Raw genomic sequence first — 21,831 nt, 5'->3', positions numbered from 1 at the left:
CTAAAAATAGTTTGGTATAATGAAATCATACAAAAACTGCTTGTTTTTATAATGAATTTCATCATCTTTGAAGTTTGCATAAATGGAAACATCGTTTGGAACTTATTTTAAGTGGATGACATGTTTTTTATTTTGTTTTGCGTTTTGTATCAATATATTTGTAGGAATCGGAACCGCGGCGGTCACGGTGAAATGCTATGGTCCAAGCCGAAGTGCGTTGGTTAACACGCTGAAGTTCGAAGGTTAACGTTAATGTTACGATTGAGTGTGATGGTGTATACCAGCTAGATGAGATGGTCTGAAGTTAGAATCCCATTTAATGAAGCGAAGAAGTAGTGAGCAGGCTAGCTTCGCATTTAGGAGATCGGGTTTGATTTTTGGTCAGGACAAACAACAGTTAATTTGCTAATCATCCGCTTAGCCCGCAGAAGTAAAGAGTTAGTTAGAAAAAATAATAATTGTTTAAGAATACAGACATGAAACACCCCTGGGTGTTGAAACAGTAACGGATTGCGATGTACTCAAATTGGTGACAAATGCTAGAAGTTTACATGCGGACAACTGCAGTTCTCCTCTGCACTTATGTAGAAAGGAACTAAACGGAATAACATGAATTAAAACATAAGATAACCAAATGTAGCTTCATTCGATCCTTTCCATTTACTTCTTTAGAATGATTTGTAAACAACATATGATCAACTAATAGAAGAAAAGAAACAATTGGATGATACTGACGAATTAGGGTTTAACGTCCAGTGACCAATATCATGTGCATATGAGAACGACAACACGTTATATGTATATATTGAACAATTGCTCCAACTTATTGTGTACTATACATATATTCTTATGTTGTATTGTAATACCACTGTCCCAGGTTAGGGGAGGGTTGGGATCCCGCTAACATGTTTAACCCCAGCCACATTATTCATGTATGTGCCTGTCCCAAGTCAGGAGCCTGTAATTCAGTGGTTGTCGTTCGTTTATTACATATTTGTTTTTCGTTCATTTTTGTTTTTATATAAATAAGGCCGTTAGTTTTCTCGTATGAATTGTTTTACATTGTCATATCGGGGCCTTTTATAGCTGACTACTGTATGCGGTATGGGATTTGCTCATTGTTGAAGGCCGTACGGTGACCTATAGTTGATAATGTCTGTGTCATTTTGGTCTCTTGTGGACAGTTGTCTCGTTGGCAATCATACCACATCTTCTTTTTTATATGTATATCTATTTTTCTTTTTTTCTTTTTGGGTTGCTTGTTTGTTACCTATTTCAACCACACTTGCATTAAAATGCATTAGTATTTAAAAACAAACCCACATATTATAGATTCTTTATCTACATATTCTTTAAGAACTTAAATAGTTCTCATTAATCTTTTTTATATATATCATTGTTTATATTGTATTATGAAAATTATTGATGTTATAATGTTTATGCCCTTTGGGGCCCATAACAGGAAATAAAAAAAAGATCTTCTGTACCCAGTGCTGTATCAGAAAGACACCTTCAGTCGGATTTTAGAACGTACTACTTTAATTTGAACAGACACAAATATTAAGGCTGATTGAAAACGTTAATAATAAATGCATGCATATTCCAGCGGACAATCCATATCACGCTAAATTGAAGTGACACACCCTTCAATAAAATGCAAAGAAAGTCAAAATAAAAATGCTCTTACTAGAAGGATACTGTTGCACCGTATTATCATTTTATTTACTCAAGAACATCTCATTCTTAACTTTTTCAATGGGAAAATATAAAGGTAGCAAAACTATTGTCGTGGCTAAATAACTCTTAACTGACACAATTTTAATTGTTCAACCCATTAACAGACTTTATTCCCATAATTTTCACTAAAACGTGGTATTATTCACGTTATATTACATTCATGAAATATTTACTAACTTCAATCTATTTTTTAGAACCAAAGTACTTTTTTGCGTCCTTTAAATGATATCTAAAACTGTTTATTTCGCCTTTTAATAAAAACAATTGCTGAGCGTATAAGCATAAATACTACATACCTGCGCGACGCCTTTTAGTTATGCTGAAAACTGCGCAGACTATAAATTGTTTTTACAGGTGGAAAATGTTCTACGATAGATATAATTTTGTCAGACACTTTTCCTTTTTTCATTTGGTTCTTATAATATGCCAAAAATCTGTATATTTAACAGAATTTGACATTAAATTGTGCGTTTTACTCTTAACAGACGTATAACCAACCCGATTAACAGACCAACCGCCCATATAGCCGCATACTCAATATAGATTAACTCTCGGTTAGCCGAGTGTCGGCCGTGAACTTAGTATTATAGATTATTTGGAACTGTTATGATCAACGTATGATGGACTTTTACCCTTTCTTTCAAGATGTAAGAAATAGTTAACCTAGATAACATTGTTTGTGCTATACTAAACCGATAAAGGTTTTTCTTTTGTGCATGTCATTCACCCATGTAACTTATATGTGATATTAACCTTTAACACTTCGTCTTATAAATAAATAAATGTGAGAAATACGTTAATGAAACACCCACCACCTACAAATATGACAAAAAGACAACAAACATTTAATGATCAATATGTTCATTATAATTTAATATATATAAATGTATTCAAAACATTGTATCTCTGTTCACTTTCTTTTTATATATATAAAGTGTCTTTAATCAAACTAATAAAATAAAATAACTCTTTATAAATTGCATACATCCGACGAACAGTGGTTTACAATAACTAGAAACGGAGTTACTTTAAAAAGAAAAGAATTTAAAAGAAACAATCGATAAAAAGAAGGGACCTGAGAAGAAAACATTAGCCAAATTCATCTATGGTCAATAAGCTTAAGGAAGAAGTTTTTTGACTGCGTGTTTCTATTTTTGCATGGCTTGTGTAACTGCATAGTAGGCGACCTTACCATGTGAACGCAACTGGGTATTTGTTTTTTTTATTTGTTTTTTCATTGATTTACGAAATGTAACCATCGATAAACATTTTTTACCATTTCCTATTCCCGAATTTGACATTTTGAGTGAAAATGTATTCGTAATCCGATTGAAACAAGCATACCAGAACGCATATCATGTCAATGCTACAGATCATGTTCATTTTGCATTCTTTTGATTTAGTTTTTCTTTTAACTTTGATTGTATCTCGTTACTGAACAAATAAATTTGAGCATTGGTACCCTGCTGTTATTTTCAATTTCAACATTATGCATGATATATTTGATAATTGTAATACTATTTTCAACTCTAGAATATAAGTCTGAAAACATGATTCTAATAGTTTGACCGAACTTGAAAGATAACTATATTAAGAAGATGTCAAATGAGTAATGTAGTGAACTTTTACGAATATCTTATTTCAACTAGTCTCAAAATTCTTTAAATAAGACGAAACCTCGTGCAACATATTAAGATAGTGTACCTTTATATGGTAGGGTCCAAGGACTACCCATGCAAATAAAACAAACCCAGTAAACAATATTGAAATGCAGGCCAGGAACTTTAAAACAACAAATGCTGATCTCTCCATCACAGAAAATAAAAGCTGAAATACAAATTTAGAATATAAACTTATCAATCATTTAATTGAAAACTACACAAAATTCATACACCATTTGTACGTTTTCTTATAATTATAGATATTAAATATTAGTATTAAAATATCAGACTTAAAAGTAGTGTGTTATTGATGAGATGCCGTAGGCAGTAAGAACATTAAAAATCCCTTTTGTACTCAAGATTCATTGTCGGTGCTCGCATAAACTGTATGCGTCCAAATATCGACTACTGAAAAAAATCAAATTCGGATTAATTAATCAATATATTTTTCGTACTCCATATTCTTTGTACTTACGCCAAAAACGTGATCATACGCTAAATAATGCAAGGCACTCATCCATGTAAACAAACAGCCAAATCCAAGGAGAATACCAGTTGTATCGTACATTGATATGATATAGTTTGTTTGTATCTGAAGTAGAATATACATGTATAAAAGAAAATGAATAAACAAAAGTCCATGTTAATATGAATTAAACTTGTATCGCTAGTTTTCCTCAGTTAAGATGGAAAACGTGTATCTTCTTTATTAGCTTTTAGCAATCCGCCCTTAACTTTTTTACTTTTAAGACATCGTGACACATAAGAATTCAGTTCATTTGCACATACCGTTTCCTGTTAAAATAAGTCCCAAAAACACCTTTTCCATCATTCTGATTAAACCGCCCTCACAACTTTAATCTTGAATCGATCATTGAGTTTTTCTGTTTGATCATGATCTCGGATATGTTCCTTATGTCGTAACTACAATCCCCTTCCCTTTTTTCGAATGTGACCTGCCGAATTAAACTATTATCTGGGGTTTGTAATAACAAGAGCAACACGATGGATTGCTAAATGTGTACTTACCCTTCTGGTGCACCTGAGATCACCCCCATTTTTGGTGGGGTTCGTGTTGCTTAGTTTTTAGTTTTTTGTGTTGTGTCTTGTGGTCTATTACATGACTGTTTGTATTTTTCTTTTTTAGCGTTGTCAGTTAATGTGTTTACTATTATGTAAAACAGAATTAATTTTACTCACCCCATGGTCAATACTTAATTTCATTACTGATCCCACTATTGTTATGATATTCGAAAGACATAATATCAAATCATTCAGCTTAAATATTTCCCAACATGCTCTGTTAGACAGTATCTTTCCTTTTTCCTTCTTCTTGTAATGGTCTTTTGTTTTCTGAATTCAGCATAGAAAATGTTTTGCATCTTTTTTTTAAGAATGACTTTAATCATATTGAAATCATTTTTTATTATTATTATACAAATTATACAATCGTTTGCCCCTATACGATAAGACACTGCTTTCTGGTGTGCCAAAGCATTTATCTTGTTATATCATTACTTACCAAATACAACCTTTAACATACTTGTTATAGCATTACTTACCAAATACAACCTTTAACATATTTGTTATAGCATTACTTACCAAATACAACCTTTAGCATACTTGTTATAGCATTACTTACCAAATACAACCTTTAACATATTTGTTATAGCATTACTTACCAAATACAACCTTTAACATATTTGTTATAGCATTACTTACCAAATACAACCTTTAACATATTTGTTATAGCATTACTTACCAAATACAACCTTTAACATACTTGTTATAGCATTACTTACCAAATACAACCTTTATAAACATATTTGTTTTTCGATGCAATAGAAGATTACAACTGTTTTCCATGAAAACATTTAGAAAAGTGTATTTATATCAAATGTGAAATCACTAAATCAATCAATAAATATAAAACAGGATGTGAATCGTGTTAACTGGTCCAAATTCTAGCTTAGAATTTACCCCTAAAAATAGTTTGGTATAATGAAATCATACAAAAACTGCTTGTTTTTATAATGAATTTCATCATCTTTGAAGTTTGCATAAATGGAAACATCGTTTGGAACTTATTTTAAGTGGATGACATGTTTTTTATTTTGTTTTGCGTTTTGTATCAATATATTTGTAGGAATCGGAACCGCGGCGGTCACGGTGAAATGCTATGGTCCAAGCCGAAGTGCGTTGGTTAACACGCTGAAGTTCGAAGGTTAACGTTAATGTTACGATTGAGTGTGATGGTGTATACCAGCTAGATGAGATGGTCTGAAGTTAGAATCCCATTTAATGAAGCGAAGAAGTAGTGAGCAGGCTAGCTTCGCATTTAGGAGATCGGGTTTGATTTTTGGTCAGGACAAACAACAGTTAATTTGCTAATCATCCGCTTAGCCCGCAGAAGTAAAGAGTTAGTTGGAAACATAGACTAGAGGCTTCTGATTTAGTACTATGGATAAGAGAAGAAATGTCATTATAAGGAGCTTCAGTGTGCAAGTTCTTACAAAGTAAGATTTGTCTCACGAATAAAACAAAATCATCTCGACTTCAAACATGTCAAATGGCAAAACGTTGCATTTAATTATTTTATTTTAAAATTTTATTTGCCACACAAAATCAAGTGAAAAATATACTTGAAGAAAAAATCATCATTATGATTAAGATCAAGACATACTATTAGTCATACACAATATTGGCGGCATACTTCTTCATTTGCAGACCAAGATCATATTTTAGCTGATTTGTTCCTTATGGTCTGTTGCCTGTCTTAGTTTTACAAATTTTTGTAACCTTCTACAGTTGGAAAGCATGTCACAGTTTGACCCCAAGTTTATCAGCAACAATAGAGTCACGTGACCGTGATTATTTCAGTAAAAAAACGGACGAGACAAACCTCATTTTTACTCACTAAATACTATTGTCGTAATAAAAAATTATTGACCCAACTAATCTTGAATACACATAGTTTTCACTCGTCAAAACTTACACATCAAATCTAAGTCCTTTATTCTTTATTTTATCTTCAAACTTGGAGTTTGGGTTAAAACTGTCAAGTCTCCTAATCGAAAAATCTAAATATTTACGAGGAAACTAAAAATGATTGGCTGAATTTAAATTTAATAAAGCATCTCAAAAAGACAAACACTCGATATAAATATCTCGGCATTAGAATGTTGGATACACAAACGTCAAGTTATTTTCGATACGAAGCGGTGGTTTTTATGCCGATTTGTGCAAGTGGTAATCTCCCCTTAATATCACTTGTCAAATATAAAAACCCAGCAAAATGCATAAAAAGGAGTTTACTTTACAAAAATAAAAAAGAAAATAAAAGAAACTCGATTTAGAACTATGTTATAGGGGACAGCTGAAGGACGCCTCCGGGTGCGGGAATTTCTCGCTACATTGAAGACCTGTTGGTGACCTTCTTCTGTTGTTTTTTTCTATGGTCGGGTTGTTGTCTCTTTGGTACATTCCCCATTTCCATTCTCAATTTTATAATAATATAAAGAAGAAATACTTACCTATTTTTCAGAGAAGGACTAAATATAATAATCAAAAGACAAAATATTAGTAAAAAAAAAACATCAGAAATGTGGATAATGGCACCTACATGTAAAACTAAAAACCTAGCTAGACTATATTGATATAAATTAGATCTGGCTGATGAAATATACTTTGTAATATTTATAATTGTATATGGGATCAAACCTAGTAGATTTTTTTTAAACACTTCTGATATTAATATTTAATGCAATAAAACATATTTTATACAATTTGAATAATCTTTCTGAAAATTGATAGAATAATAGTATTGATCATTTATATTTTATATTCTATAAAGTGGGGCCAAGGGTCACAATAACTTTCTTCAAAGTAGGAGAGCCTTTAAACTGAAGCCTATCTAACTGTTTCTTAGTCGAACAGTAAAATACTGCCTAGAAAATATCCTACAGAAAAGGGATAAGTTTTACATGTTTTATACCAAAATTATTGACAGAAAATTCTGTAAAAAAATAAAGCTTAAAATTATAAGTGAAAGTGACACAATTTTGAATTTCAAAATCATTATTATTGTAGAAATAAACTATTAGATAGCTTGTACAGTAGCCCTTTGTCTTATTTCTCATGGACATTATATAGATTATGAAAGTAAACTTTAAACAAAATGGGGCTTCTTCTCTTCAGGTTGCTGTATCAGCTGCTGTATTGTATATATATTTTACCTGAATATTAAATTGGATATTAATCTCAGAAATGAAATGAAATTAGTGGGACAAATCTTGTGCATTTTACTTAAATAATGTTCAATGATGATTAAATTTGACAAGAATTTGCCAAATAACTTCAATTTTGTAAGAACACATCTTTTGACTTAATAAGCTAGTTTTTGCTCTTATTATTGTAGCTTATTTAGTAAAGAGATAATAATATATAGCAAGATTTTAACTTATAAAATATAAATATAATTATTAAACTGACCTTCATTTCCTGTCTATAAAGTATGGTTTTTCCTCCAGAAATTTTCTTTGCAATGCATTTTCTATTGCTATTTTTTGTGCCTAGTTTGTCCATCCATAGGCTAACAATAATTTGTCAGATTTGTCAGAATTTCCCGAGACGTATAGTTTCAAATGCAATAAAGAAGATCTTTGTTTGTCGTTTCACTTTTCAAATGTGTAAATTTTTACTATGTACATGACCCTGACACATATTTTGTTTTTAACGTTACATGACGTATGTTGAAAAAAGAAAACAATGTCACCGTCAATTTGTGTAGGGGATCAAAAGGGGTTTTAGTTACTTTAAAATACAGGTGTCGTATGGAATTGTGAAGAACCACAATATTTAATCAAAATTTCATTCATATCTTTAATAAAATCAGTATTTTAGAGTACTTTTGAAACAGGTACAATGAAAAGAAGCTAAACTTCACTGTTTTGAAGTAGAAACGCAGCTAAAACCAGATACAAATTGACATGGCTGGTGGTCACTAAAATTGATGTATAATAGTAAAACATTATGGCTTCAAAATTGTGTAGAAATTTGAAATAGGTTTCCCGGTTTCATTTAACACTATGACCGTTCTTTTCTGTATTTGGATACGCAAACGTCAAGTTAGGAAAAATCGGTTTTTTTGGCGAACAAAAAAGATGGCTATTTTTTTTTAGAACGGACAGGATAAAGGAATAGCAATAACAATCATTTTTTTGTAATGTGTGTATGTCGTAAAGAAATAATATTGGTCAAAAAACCTACAAATTTTTAAATTGTATTATAATAAAAGCATGACAAGTTGAAGAAAATACTTTAAACGTCAATCTTTTAGCCGATTGATTTGGCGGACTTTTTGACGTTACGGACGACTGTAGCGCCACCTAATTAATTCCCCCTGCTATTGTTGCTGATAGAGCTTGACGACAACAGACGTTTCCAAGAACTTGCTTTCCAACTGTCTATTCCTATTCCCCTGTCTGCGAACAGTTGATTGTGTTTTTAAAGAAACGTCACAATAACTAAACGTCATGACAAATCATTGCACTTCAGCGAAAGTACCATTGTACTTCGGCGCGTACCATCGAACTTCAGCGTGGCAATCGTATTTCCGCGTCCCCGTTGCACATCCGAGTCCTACATATTTACCTTGCACAGAATGATAGAAGAAATCCAACTGTACAAACAGAACAGTCCGTGTAGAACACTGAACAACAAAACAAGTGCTGAAATCACAATTTCCTCAACTTTTGCTGAAATGATCAAGGAAATAGTTGTAAATAATTAATTCATAACGTAAAACATCTTTCACAGCATACATTTATGTACTATGATGAACAACATTTAGATATTGGAATATCAAATTGATCTTAAATGGAACCTGTCAGGTAACAAACGTTTCATTAAATTATATTTAAAGAGTCATAATACATCATGTTGCTCATAAAATCCATTTATTGACCCTTTTAGAAAGTAGAAATAAAAAAATACATCATCAAAACGTATTTGCTTCTTGATGTAATGAATTCTTTTTCTAAGTATATATTAAATATCAAGGTTGTATTTTTTCTTCAATATATAATGATTATTCGACTACCCGTAATAATAATAATAGTATTTTATCAATATCATTATTATTAGCATAATTATTATTATTATTATTATTATTATTATTATTATTATTATTATTATTATTATTATTACTATAAAGATAACGATAATAGTATAGTAATAATACACACTTTATCATTTAAGGCAAATGAAGAGGAATGCAACTCAATTAATTATGCTTGTTTAATACATTCGTCTTACACTTTTAATAGAAATGTATCTCTATCTTATCCCGAAGGGTATCACCCGCCCAGTAGCCAGTACTTCGGTACTGGCATGAAAATACGGATTTTTTTGTGTTATTAAAATTTGCTGTTACAAAATTTTAGAAATTATTATAAATTAAGGAATGTATCTCATGCAAAGCTCTGATTCCTTTCACGTATTTGGCTATACTTTTTGGACCTTTTGGATTATAGCTCTTCATCTTTTATATAAGCTTTGGATTTCAAATATTTTGGCCACGAGCATCACTGAAGAGACATGTATTGTCGAAATGCGCATCTGGTGCAGGAAAATTGGTACCGTTAATGTTATTAAAAATATTCATTAAATAATACTTCACATACTAAAATAGATGAATAAAGTAATTTGCTTTTCACCTACCATCAACCGTACTATCTGCACTGCATTTTACTTCTTCTACACTTGTTTTAAGTTTAACTATTATTTGTCCATTTATTTGTCGATTATCAAAGAAAACCTGCAATATTGAAAATTGAAAAATTGGCTGATAGCAATTTTGTCGTTGTAAATAATATAAGCAAACTTTTCGTTTTGTCTAACGCTTAAATAAAAAAAATCAAAGTAGAGCATTGAAAATATGAAAGAAGCGTACAATTACGTAACCAATGAAACTAATTCTTACGGATCAATTTGATCGGATTGATATGAGCATACATGTACCTAATGTTTTAATCGATAAATAAAGCGATTTCAATTGAAAACCATTACTTCTTTATCGGTTTAAGGCGAACTATATTTACCAAAATTTTGTAATGACTCTGTAAGTAGAGTTGAGTAAAAAAAGTATGATTTCACCTTGAATAGATCATGAATATATAAAATACTAAAAGGTGTGAACCCCAAACCAAAGCTAAAACCGGCAACAATGCACTCGGTTTTTATGAAAAAAACTGATAATATATCGCGTGCGTTGTTGTTAGCATTTTGTAAAAAGGATGGGATAGTGGCTTATATAATATTAAGATATATGATTCACATATTATCCATTACTGTCAAGCTAACTATAGTTGTGTACTTAAAACTTTTTGAAGACACACAGTAATCTGGCGTACTAAATTATAATCCTGGTACCTTTGATAACTATTTACCTCACTGGTGGATGCCACCGCTGATGGACGTTTCTTTCCCGAGGTTATCACCAGCCCAGTAGTCAATACTTCGGTGTTAACATGAATATCAATAATGTGGTCATTTTTTATAAATTTCCCGTTTACAAACCTTTACATTTTTCAAAAAACTAAATTTCTCGTTTACCAACCTTTACATTTTTCGAAAAACTAAGGATTTTCTTATCCCAGGCATAAATTACCTTACCCGTATTTGGCTCAACTTTTTGGAATTTTGGATCCTCAATGCTCTTCAACTTTGTACATGGTTGGTTTTATAAATATTTGTATATGAGCGTCACTGATGAGTCGTCTAGCGTACTAAATTATAATCCTGGTACCTTTGATACTATCATAAGACGTCATTGACTTAAGTCTGCCATGAACTTATCAAAATGAATATAAATATTTTGTTGCATCCATAATATCTTTACTTAGGCGGAACATGAAAGAAACTGATAATTTCGGATCTCAATGTAGCTAACGTAATTTCCGGAATATAAAAAAATTGATGCGACTGGTTCTCAAGAGAAGTTTAAATAATAATTACTTACAGTGCCATGAATACCGTAACACTGTATAGCTTGTCCAGTTTCAGCATTCAAATGGATTGAACTTAATTTAAAATCAATGCTAACTGACAATAACCTAAAATTAAATCATGAATATGTAGAGAAATAAGTCGTTCATCAATGACACGTCCACTATATATTGTTTGCAATATAACATTGGATTAAATGTATGTTAAATGTATATAGGAGTAACAAAAAACTAGTCACAAGTCAGGAGCTTATAGTTCAGTAGTTGTGTCTGTCGTATGCTTTTGTCAATTGTACTATTTAAATAATGCCGTGTTTTTCATTTTTCGTTTCGTGACCATTTTATAAAAAAAATGATACATCAAAAATAATGAACTTCTAGGAAAATCCAAAAAGGAATGTCCTTAATTAAATGGTAAAATCAAAAGCTCAAACACATCCAACGAACGGATAACAACTGTTATATTCCGTACTTGGTACAGTCATTTTCTTATGCAGAAAATGGAGGATTAAAGTACCAAGTCAGGAATATGACAGTTGTTGTCCATTCGCTTTTGATGTGTTTTGTTATTTAATTTTTCCATGTGATTATGGACTTTCCGATTAGATTGTCTTCTAAGTTCAGTGTTTTTTTTGTGATTTTACTTTTTAAATCTGGTTTTATAGCTAGCTAAAACTCTCAGTTTATGATAGACGCATAAAATTCTATTATATTTGTAACACTCAGAAACGTATCTACAGTATAAATAAGAAGATGTGGTATGATTGCAAATGACACAGAAATTAACAGCTACCGTACGGCATTCAACAATGAGCAAAGCCTAGTTAGCTATAAAGGCCCGAATTTAGTGGTGATCGAAACCTGATAATTTATATGTAAAAACACTGATAACCAGTTTATGATTTTAAGAGCTTTTAAAATATCAGAACTGTTGAAAGCCTGAAAGGAAGTCAATTCTGCTGAAAAAAAGAGTGCAATATTTGGATTAATATAAACGGCATCAACGGACTTTATTAGTACAAAATAATTTACATATTTAACGATTAATTCAACAGTACAAGAATTATATGTATGTTTGCTCTAAATGAACATGAAATACTTGCAACTGGACAATAATCAATTTCAGTCAAACGTCAATTCATATGTCACAGAATAAATTTGCAATATTGTTTATGCTAATCATTTAACACATGCTATTGAACAAACAAATGCCATTGAACAAACCATAGATGTCATATTACATCTATAAACAAACAAATGCTAAAAAATGACCACTTCATCAACTGTGTTCCCCATCACAGAACTGCCGTAAACGTTAATGATTTGGGACATGCATTTATAATGTTAGCACTAAAAGACGTGACACGTTCTGGAGTGTAATAATGGACACGTTTTGGCGAATAAAAATTATCGGACACGTTTGGGGGTCATGAAATCGGACACGTTTGGGGATATTGAATATTACGGACACGTTTGAGGAGAATAGACACGTTTGGGAGAATCGGACACGTTTGGGGGGGGGGGGGGGGAGGACACGTTTGAGACTGTTACATATTTACAACGATGCGTTAACAAAACAACAGACATAATAGGTAAAAATGTGTTTTTTATCCTTCTTGAGTTAATTCAGTGACCAATTATTGTTTTGCTCATTTTAATTTGAACACTGGAGGAAACTTGTGTCATTGAAATGCATACCATATCTCCTATTATCAATATAAGATATTTTTAAAGGTATTATTTTTATGTATTCTTTCATTTATTGTTTTTATTTTGTTTTTTATCTCTTGAAATACTTCAATTAGATATTGTCCGAAGCAAGTTTAGTTATCTGACTGGAAACTTCTGGTTGTTTTTTTTTTATATCGGTCAAAAGAAGGTGATGCATTCCTTAAGACATTTTGAGTATGTTTTTATAGTTAGATTGTTGCTTTTGTAATTGGGACTATAGATTTAATCGCAAAAAAGAAACCATGATCGACACGTTCCCCTCTTCGTTTATGTGCGTTTATAAATTGCACCAGATCATCGTTGCTGTATTTTTAACTGGAAAATCACCGTTTGACGAACTGATTCGACAAGGATTGTTTTATTTCTTTCAAGTTTAAGTTGAAAAAAAAAAGATTATACATATTTCTCATCATTTCTCCATGAAATATATCTCATTTACGTCATTTACGTATAAGATAATATTACAAAATGACAAAGTGTACTAGTATTATGGTACTAACGTTTCTTTACTTTCAATGCATTTTACTAAATTTACTAATGTTATGGTACTAACGTTTCTTTACTTTCAAGACATTTTACTAAATTTAGGCATATATTATGTCTGTAGTTAGACAAGAGGGGTCTTGAATAGTAGAAGAGGAAGCGTTTTTCGTATATCTTCGCCCAAAACTTGGAACAAATAATGTAAAGAATGTAACGCTCTAAAATTGGAAAAACAATATGTTCCCTAGACTGCCATTTTGCAAAAATCACGTACGGACTAACCACATCTCCTTTAGTTTTATATTGAAAATCAATATCAACAACCGTATTATGAAAAGCTATGCAATCAGAAGTGTAAGATAATGAAATAATTGACTGTCATAAGTTAGATAGAAGGTTATAACAAAAAGTTTTTTCTTCAAATATACTAATATTTGAAAATATATATACTTGTATGGTAAAATCTGAAGCAAATAAAACTTTTTTCTTTTTGCACTCCGATTTTAGGAAACATTTCTTCATTGAACACATACGCACTCAAAACTTGATTCCAAATGATTAAGGTAATGCCTGATTTCAGGGGATTACAGGATACCAAGATAATATCAAAACAAAAGCGTTAAGGATGTACTTAGGTGAGGTTAGGTGAAAATTAATTAATTAAGAAGTTAAAATTGATACTATAAGCTGGTAGATCACTCTATAAGGATAAAAGACAGCTAAAAATATTGATAGGTCATGGACCTCCCTTTTCGAGCTATTTGAGATTTAAAATATGGCGGGAAAAGGCTGACTCGGAGTTGTACCGTTTATTTGCATTGATATTATTTGGGTCTCAAACACAAAGAAAGAAAATCAAGAATCTTCTAAAATTTTGGTAAATGACCTTTCATGAGCTAATAAATCTTATATGAAAAAATAAATGGGTGTTATGGGGCAAAATATTTTACATTGTATTGCATGGAAAAACACCAAGGAGTTCGAACATTTGACACAAATTCCAAAACCTCACCTAAGTACATCCTTAAGGCAAACTTAGATAAATGAGAAGCACACAGATATTACAAATTTATACAAAATATTACCTCACTAGTTTTCCATCAGTACTTCTCATCAGGTCTGCTATGCTTGGTTCGAAGCCATAATCAGGAGGACTTTGTTCATCAATTTCACTACAAACTAATAGTAACTACATTAACAATGATTAACACATCAAAATGGTGAAACATTTCAATGACAAGATGTACGGTATGTTCGTGAACCGGGTTTTTTTTCAGTTTTTAAGGAAATCGTAATTTCTAGTTCACCTTAATAAATTCTTTTAATTGTAAAAAGATACCTGTTTTCAAGATTTTCATGTCAATTTTTAAACAAACTACGTGTAGTCCATAAATTTACCAATTCAATCTGCTATGAAAATAGCACCCCTTTAATGAATCATTTCAAGTTTGATAAGCGGGTGTAACAAATATATCCCATCACGCCTGAAATAAAAGATTCAAGAAATATAATGAGAGGTATGTGTCATACCTTGACCTCCATCTGACAAATTGAGAGAGATTGCCTTTGGAAAAAAAAGCGTAAATCAAGAAAACCTCACATGACCGTTTTTTTTTTTAAGTTATTGCTTTGTTATTTCTTTCTTTTTTGTTTGTTTGTGAAAGGTTATATTTCCCATACAAGTATTTCCCATGAACTCTCACTTCATCTCTTGGATTCCGTAAAGTATGAAGATTTGTGATGACTGGTCGTAAATTCATGTGAGATGTGAGTTGTTATTCTTTTGTTTACATGTTGTAATGCACTTGTAGATTTTTCTGATTGTTCTTGCGTTTATTTGTACGTAATGGTGTCATTTTAGAGTTGGGTTTTTTAAATTGATATATAGTGGGAGGTTTTGCTACACATATAGCCAGGTTCTACGCTGCATTGTTTTCTTTCAATTTCCCTTAGAAGATAAACAATGTGGCAGTTGTTATATAATCGTCCTTTTCTATGTATGTAAGGAAATATTTTACAGTTTCTATCCTAGCTTATGCACAGTTGTTCATATCTCATGACATAAAGTTGCCTATTGAATCGTAAAATACCTGTCTTATGGGTTGTATCAATTGCTACAATTTTTTCTTCGTCTTCATTATATATTCCTGTTTCAAATAGTAAAGACATAGCGTAACTGGCTTCTCGCGTCCACCTGTTCCGTTTATCCGTCTGATGAAGAAAGACCCAACAGATGTTGTTGGGATATTGTAAACCTTTGGACAAAAACTTTACGTTGAATTATAACAAAAGAATAAATATGAGCAATTGACGATATAATCCAATCGTCTTAATTTATAGTAGAATGTCCTTTGACGCGATTAACAATCTTTCCTTCGAAACTGAATGATTAAAAACTTTTTCTCAATTTTCCGTTGATAAATTTTATAATTAGAAAGAAACTAAGATTCAAAATCATGCCTTTTGATGGTTTTGTCTTTTTCTGAGATTGTTTCTATTTGTCGCTCCTCAAATATTTAAAAAGGTTGTAATCTCTGACATTAAAAGTTCTTCGGTTTGAACTTTCTTTATGAAGGTAATTTCAGCAAGCGCTTCAGACTCACAATAAATTTTAAAAGAGCTATTTTCACATTTATTGTACACAAAAGAATTAATTATCTTTTTCATTGTCATATAAAATGTTAGTTTAAATAAATGAAAATTGCCCAACATATACTTCTAGAGATGTATGAGACCAACTTACGTCAATGGTCCCTATTTTTTAGGACAATCAGCTCTATTCTTTTTGCAATTTTCTTTTGAAGTTTGACAATACTATCACAAAATATGAATATATTCATCTCAACAAATGCATGTAGAACTTGACAGATTTTGATTTTATTTTTCCCTGATAGTCATAAAATTCGTATTTGTTTTTAGTAGAAGATGGAAAATGGACAAATGTACATAATAATTAATTTAAATGCTACATATTTGCAAATATTTAGTAAAGACAACCCTCTTTGCAGCAAGTGTTAAGGAAAATGTGCGCAGACGTCTACATTAAAAATCTCAGGATAACTGTTCAAGAAATGACAGCAGGCAAAAGGTTGTCAGACCACTGTGGAAAATGCGTTTATGACTGATAGATTCATTCTTTATTTTGAGCGTACGGGTTAATAGATGTTCGTTATCAGACAAACGGTATGTTCAAACCTTCGTTTGAGACAAATTGACCAATTTATATAGTTCGATGATAAAAAGTGAAGCATTTTTTTCTAAATATAATTCGCCAGAGAATAGGCATATTTCCCAGAAGTTCGAAGAGTTGTGTATGGTCCAAATAAACTCATTTTTACATTAGATTCAACCCAATTATGTGCTTATACTTACGTTTGTGACAGTATAATTGATATGCTTTAACAGGTTATCTATGGTGTAAATGGCATATATACCAGTCGATGGAGGATAGGGCATAGTTTCATAATCCTGGGACCAGTCTTTCAACAATAAATGCTTCATTGCTACATTATTTCTTTCCAAAAAGTCGGCAAACTGTGCCCGATCATTTCCAAAAAGTACTAACTATAAGAAATATAATACAAGATATGACTGTCATGTTGTGAATTATTGTTCATCTTTATTTTCACAAAAAACGCAAATGTCCGAAGAGATCCGGAAATTACATATGATATTTGTTATAACTCAATCGATGATTGTCTACCAATCTATACTTAATAATGCTATTCTCTCTTTAATCTAGGATAATTCATGATTGTTAAATTCAATAAAAGAAATAGAGCTTTACAATGATCTTCACAGGTTATCAAACTTTGAATTTTTCGAAAAACTGAGGATGTTCTTGTCCCAGGAATAGATTACATTGTACCTTAGCCGCATTTGGCACAACTTTTTGGAATTTTGGATCCTCTATGCTCTTCAACTTTGTATTGTTTGGCTTTATAACTATTTTGAAATGAGCGTCACTGATGAGTCTTGTGTAGACGAAACGCGCGGCTTACATACTAAATTATAATCCTGGTACTTTTGATAACTATTTACACCACTGGGTCGATGCCACGGCTGGTGGACGTTTCGTCCCCGAGGGTATCACCAGCCCAGTAGTCAGCACTTTGGTGTTGACATGAATATCAATTATCTGATCATTTTTATAAATATCCTGATACAAAACTTTGAATTTTTCGAAAAATTAAGGATTTTCTTGTCTCAGGAATATATTACCTTAGCCGTATTTGGCACAACTTTTTGGAATTTTCGTTCTTCTATGCTCATCAACTTTGTATTGTTTGATATCTATCTTGATATGAGCGTCACTTATGAGTCTTATGCAGACAAAACGCGCGGCTTACGTACTAAATTATAATCCTGGTACTTTTGATAACTATTTACACCACTGGGTCGATGCCACTGCACCCAAATTGTTAACATTTTTTACCTTTTATGTCTGTTAGTTTCGCTCACAAATTGTTGTCTATATAATGGAATTTTATGCAACTGTGCACTATTTTTTTCTACGATTGTGACAGCTTATTTATTCGTATTGAAATTATTTCTTTTAAAAATGAAGATAAAATCACCAATACAAATCGGTTAAAAGACCATAGAGAGAAATTTAAAAACCTATATTTTATACTATGCGACACTATATACGTTTGAATTTGAATGATTAAAAAGTAACATGATAATAAAGAATCAGGGAATATGTAAATAAAATAAAGTTCAAAGATAGAAAAATTTCATATTTTTTGTATGAGGCTTTGTTGCTGCCTAACAAGAGAGATTTACTTAGAACTCGAACAGTTCCGATGTGAATATATTGGTTGAAATTTTCTTACCTTGATATACCATTGTTTTTACATCGAAGCTAAAAAGTCTACAAATTGATTTTGAATCCCTAATCGTGCCCAATATTTTGAATAAAACTGACTACATTGCAAGAGTTAGCACGTTTACTGATAAATATAGAAATGTTCTGGGTGCATTTAAAAAAAAAGTAAAATCCCAAAAATACTGAACTCCGAGAAAATTTAAAACGGAAAGTCCCTAATCAAATGGCAAAATCAAATGATAAACCACATCAAACGAATGGACAACAACTGTCATATTCCTAACTTGGTACATATATTTACAAATGTAGAAAATGGTGGATTGAACCTGGTTTTATAGCGCTAAACCTCTCACTTGTTTGACAGAAGCATCAAATTCAATGTTTACGTCGGTTTTAGGTTGTGACCGGGATTTGTTTTCTCCCTGTCTGTCAATTTATGACTTTTGAACAGCGGTATACTGTTGCTTTTATTTACAGGGATACTTAATATAAATAAAAGATGAATTAAACAAATACCTGATATGTGCATAAAACCCATACAAACAGCAGGAGGATAAGTTTTTCTGGTACCCTGCCAAGTCCACGACCATTACACATTCGTGTGTATGGATCGTTAAAATGATTATTAAGTTTATGTAATAGTTCTTCCTCTTCTTTATCTTTATTAGGTGAATGATTCTTGACAGGATCTGTGCAAAATAAGAAAATAAATGAAACACAATGGTATCATCCTACATTTTAAGTAAATAGTGCGTTAAAGATCATAATAGTAGACAATAACTGAGAGAAGATGTCAAATAAAACAAAAGTACAAGAAAATTATCGATTGATTAATAAGTTGATGTCATATTATATTTTAGAGACAGTTAAGTTTTAGATTCAAAATATTTCATATATACCTTCAAAGTTGTCCTCTGCAGATTTCCTTTCCTTTTGTATGTCTCCATTGTCAGAAATATCTGCTTCAGGTGTTGCCATACTAAAAATAAACCTTATTGAGTTTTTGACTATTTACTTGTTGATGTTGTTTTAACTTGACATCACATTTTCAGTATCAGTTATTGACGGAAATTTAAAAATTAAACAACCACATCCTGTATATATGTTATTTTATTTTTAAACTGTGAACAATAATTAGTAGAGGCTTTGATGAATATGGAAACAAAGAGAAAAACCCTTTATATCGGATGATAATATTTTGCAACACGAACCTTGCTGAAAACCTATTGTTATTTGATTTTGCCATGTGATTATAAACTCTCCAAATTGATTTTCCTCTGAGTTCAGTATTTTTTTGATTTTACTTTTTTGTCTTATCTGATTTTTATAGGTTTGTTTGATTTCGTGTGATATGTTAAACATTTATGTAAATTATCATTTAAATGTGAAAAACTGTTGGGGTTTTTTCTCGAATAGGTCACGAATGGTTATTCATACTGTCTCTCTTGTTTCGGTTTTTGATGTAAGGTAGCAATACAAAACAAAAGTTAATAATTTAGCATCGCTTAACTGGCCCCGTTGAATTTCTCAAATATGAAAGTTATTGTCTTAAAAGGTAGATTGTTTGATTGCTGAGTATGATAGCCTTCAGAGTGGGTTACTATGACATCAAGATTGTGTTTGCATGTTTTATAGGCTATGTTCTGTTTGACAGTCCGTATTTTCACATAGGTATCATCCATACACAAAATTTAAGTCGTTATACCGTGGTTAGACTTTGTTGAGTGTACCATTTTTCTCAAATAAAAAGAAAACACTTATAAAACATATATGAGTTAAAACATCTAAACGATGTTTAAATACAAACATTTTCTAATCGAGGATTATTTCTCTTATAAAATGCATGTATACATACCTTTTGTAACCACTTGATCAGTCTGGTGGGTTTAAATGTCGGACCTTTGAAGTAAGCAAATTCCTAACATTATTTTATGAAACTATAAATAGATAATTAGTTTGCAGACACTATAGAATCAACATTTAAAGGACATTATTAATAATCACGTGATCAATTAAACATTCTATTGAGGAAATGTTTAAACATTTTAAAAAACTTTATTTGGTCCACCTGTCTGTATTTTAATTATCTGGTATAAACAGAATGTAACATCAGTAGATTCGGAACTACTACTATTTATCTTTACAATGTAACAAAGTACATTGGAGACCTTTAAGTGATAAGAGGAATTCGGGATTATCTATTAGTGTAAAAGCAGGCATAATTTAGTTGTAATCCTGCGCGAATCTCTATATTTTAGACGAGCTATCAAGTAGTTCCCTCAAGCTTGCAACCTTACATTAAGGAGATATAATACAACGCGAACATATAAAATAATTACAGTAAAATAAGAAGTCGACTATATAACACTGATTCTATTGTGGTTTATGGTTGACGTCTATTCTGAGATTTTCCCCTGTTTGCGGGGGGGGGGGGGAGACAATTTTTTTACCTGGCGTGTTGATTAATCGGTATTCTTTATAAGACATCTTTTAATGTATCAATTTCAGATTTTGCATCTGAATAAAATATCTACTCAGTATTACAAATTTACAAAATACATTGAAACATTTTGTAAAACATGTTTGTATGCTTGTCATTGATCTTTGCTATTTGCTTTGTCTATATGCTTTTTATGTTTCTTTGATACATATATGACGTGGCTCTGTGCTTATACATCCCGTCATTGTGTTATTGCACTATAGTAAATTTGTGTATTCATTTCTTAGTATTTTTGGTCTATATGCCATTGTGTGTTTCTTTGTTACATATTATCGGGTTTGTTTTGTTTTTAATGATTAAGATTATAACGTAATGTTAACTGCCGTACCCCTTTTTGACATTTTTACCTAATATGTCTGTTTGTTTTTGTTCACGCATCGTTGTCAATATAATGGAATTTGATGCGACTGTCATACAAGTGAGAAGTTAAGCTAGCTATAAAATCAGATTCAATCCACCATTAGCTACATAAGAAAATGTCTGTACCAAGTCAGGAATATGACAGTTGTTATCCATTCTAGCACAACAGCGCGCTTCAGTTTTTCTCGTGACACATTAGTTATCAGATTTTGTTTTCTTTATTTACACATGTACACAGCTGTTCTTTTGTGGTATTCTAAATACTTTGTGTTGATCAATTAAATAAAAAGGCGCACAAATGTGTTGATCAAGAGAAAACGGATTTTCTTCACATTTAAAAAAAAATTAACACGAAGGATAAAAGTTTTTTACTGATGACCCTCCACAGCAGCTTTAGTTTTAACATATTTATTTATAGTGGATTGAGAAACTAGTTTTGCAACTTATATTTATCCCTTTCCACTTTGCGGGTGCGAGTGCAGCCTTGTAGCGGCATTAGCCAGCTGCTTTTTTTTTTCGAAATCT

At 31.4% G+C, this 21,831-nt stretch overlaps 1 protein-coding gene across 3 annotated transcripts; it reads right to left on the bottom strand.

Annotated features, from left to right (window-relative positions):
* Nucleotides 1-2,997: 2,997 nt before the first annotated feature.
* Nucleotides 2,998-20,425, bottom strand: LOC143082939 (mucolipin-2-like). 3 transcript variants are annotated; one of them, XM_076258981.1, is made up of 12 exons: nucleotides 20,302-20,425; nucleotides 19,346-19,425; nucleotides 18,963-19,135; nucleotides 16,991-17,182; nucleotides 15,709-15,873; nucleotides 14,704-14,797; nucleotides 11,419-11,512; nucleotides 10,119-10,215; nucleotides 9,051-9,154; nucleotides 4,599-4,751; nucleotides 3,874-3,990; nucleotides 3,002-3,564 (listed from the first exon to the last, which is right to left on the bottom strand). In XM_076258981.1, the coding sequence occupies exons 5-12, from the start codon at nucleotides 15,785-15,787 to the stop codon at nucleotides 3,379-3,381; spliced, it is 924 nt and encodes a 307-aa protein (XP_076115096.1). In that variant the 5' UTR covers nucleotides 15,788-15,873; nucleotides 16,991-17,182; nucleotides 18,963-19,135; nucleotides 19,346-19,425; nucleotides 20,302-20,425; the 3' UTR covers nucleotides 3,002-3,378. The 3 variants fall into 3 exon arrangements, with proteins under 3 accessions (XP_076115098.1, XP_076115097.1, XP_076115096.1); XM_076258983.1 differs by lacking the exons at nucleotides 15,709-15,873; nucleotides 20,302-20,425 and having other exon boundaries at nucleotides 2,998-3,564; nucleotides 19,346-19,530; XM_076258982.1 differs by lacking the exons at nucleotides 16,991-17,182; nucleotides 18,963-19,135; nucleotides 19,346-19,425; nucleotides 20,302-20,425 and having other exon boundaries at nucleotides 3,001-3,564; nucleotides 15,709-16,984.
* Between the last annotated feature and the right edge of the window lie 1,406 nt (nucleotides 20,426-21,831).

Source organism: Mytilus galloprovincialis, chromosome 7, assembly GCF_965363235.1.
Source record: "Mytilus galloprovincialis chromosome 7, xbMytGall1.hap1.1, whole genome shotgun sequence".
NCBI lineage: Eukaryota > Metazoa > Mollusca > Bivalvia > Mytilida > Mytilidae > Mytilus > Mytilus galloprovincialis.
Note: the sequence above shows the minus strand (reverse complement) of the source record. Positions and strands in the feature narration are given on the sequence as shown.

Coding starts and splice junctions, on each gene's coding strand:
- LOC143082939 (XM_076258981.1), bottom strand. CDS start 15,787: ATGTCTTTACTATTTGAAACAGGAATATATAATGAAGACGAAGAAAAA. Junction 4,752..9,050: donor CTTCTATCATTCTGTGCAAG/GTAAATATGTAG, acceptor TGCTGAATTCAG/AAAACAAAAGACCATTACAA. Junction 3,565..3,873: donor CGTATGATCACGTTTTTGGC/GTAAGTACAAAG, acceptor TTTGTATTTCAG/CTTTTATTTTCTGTGATGGA.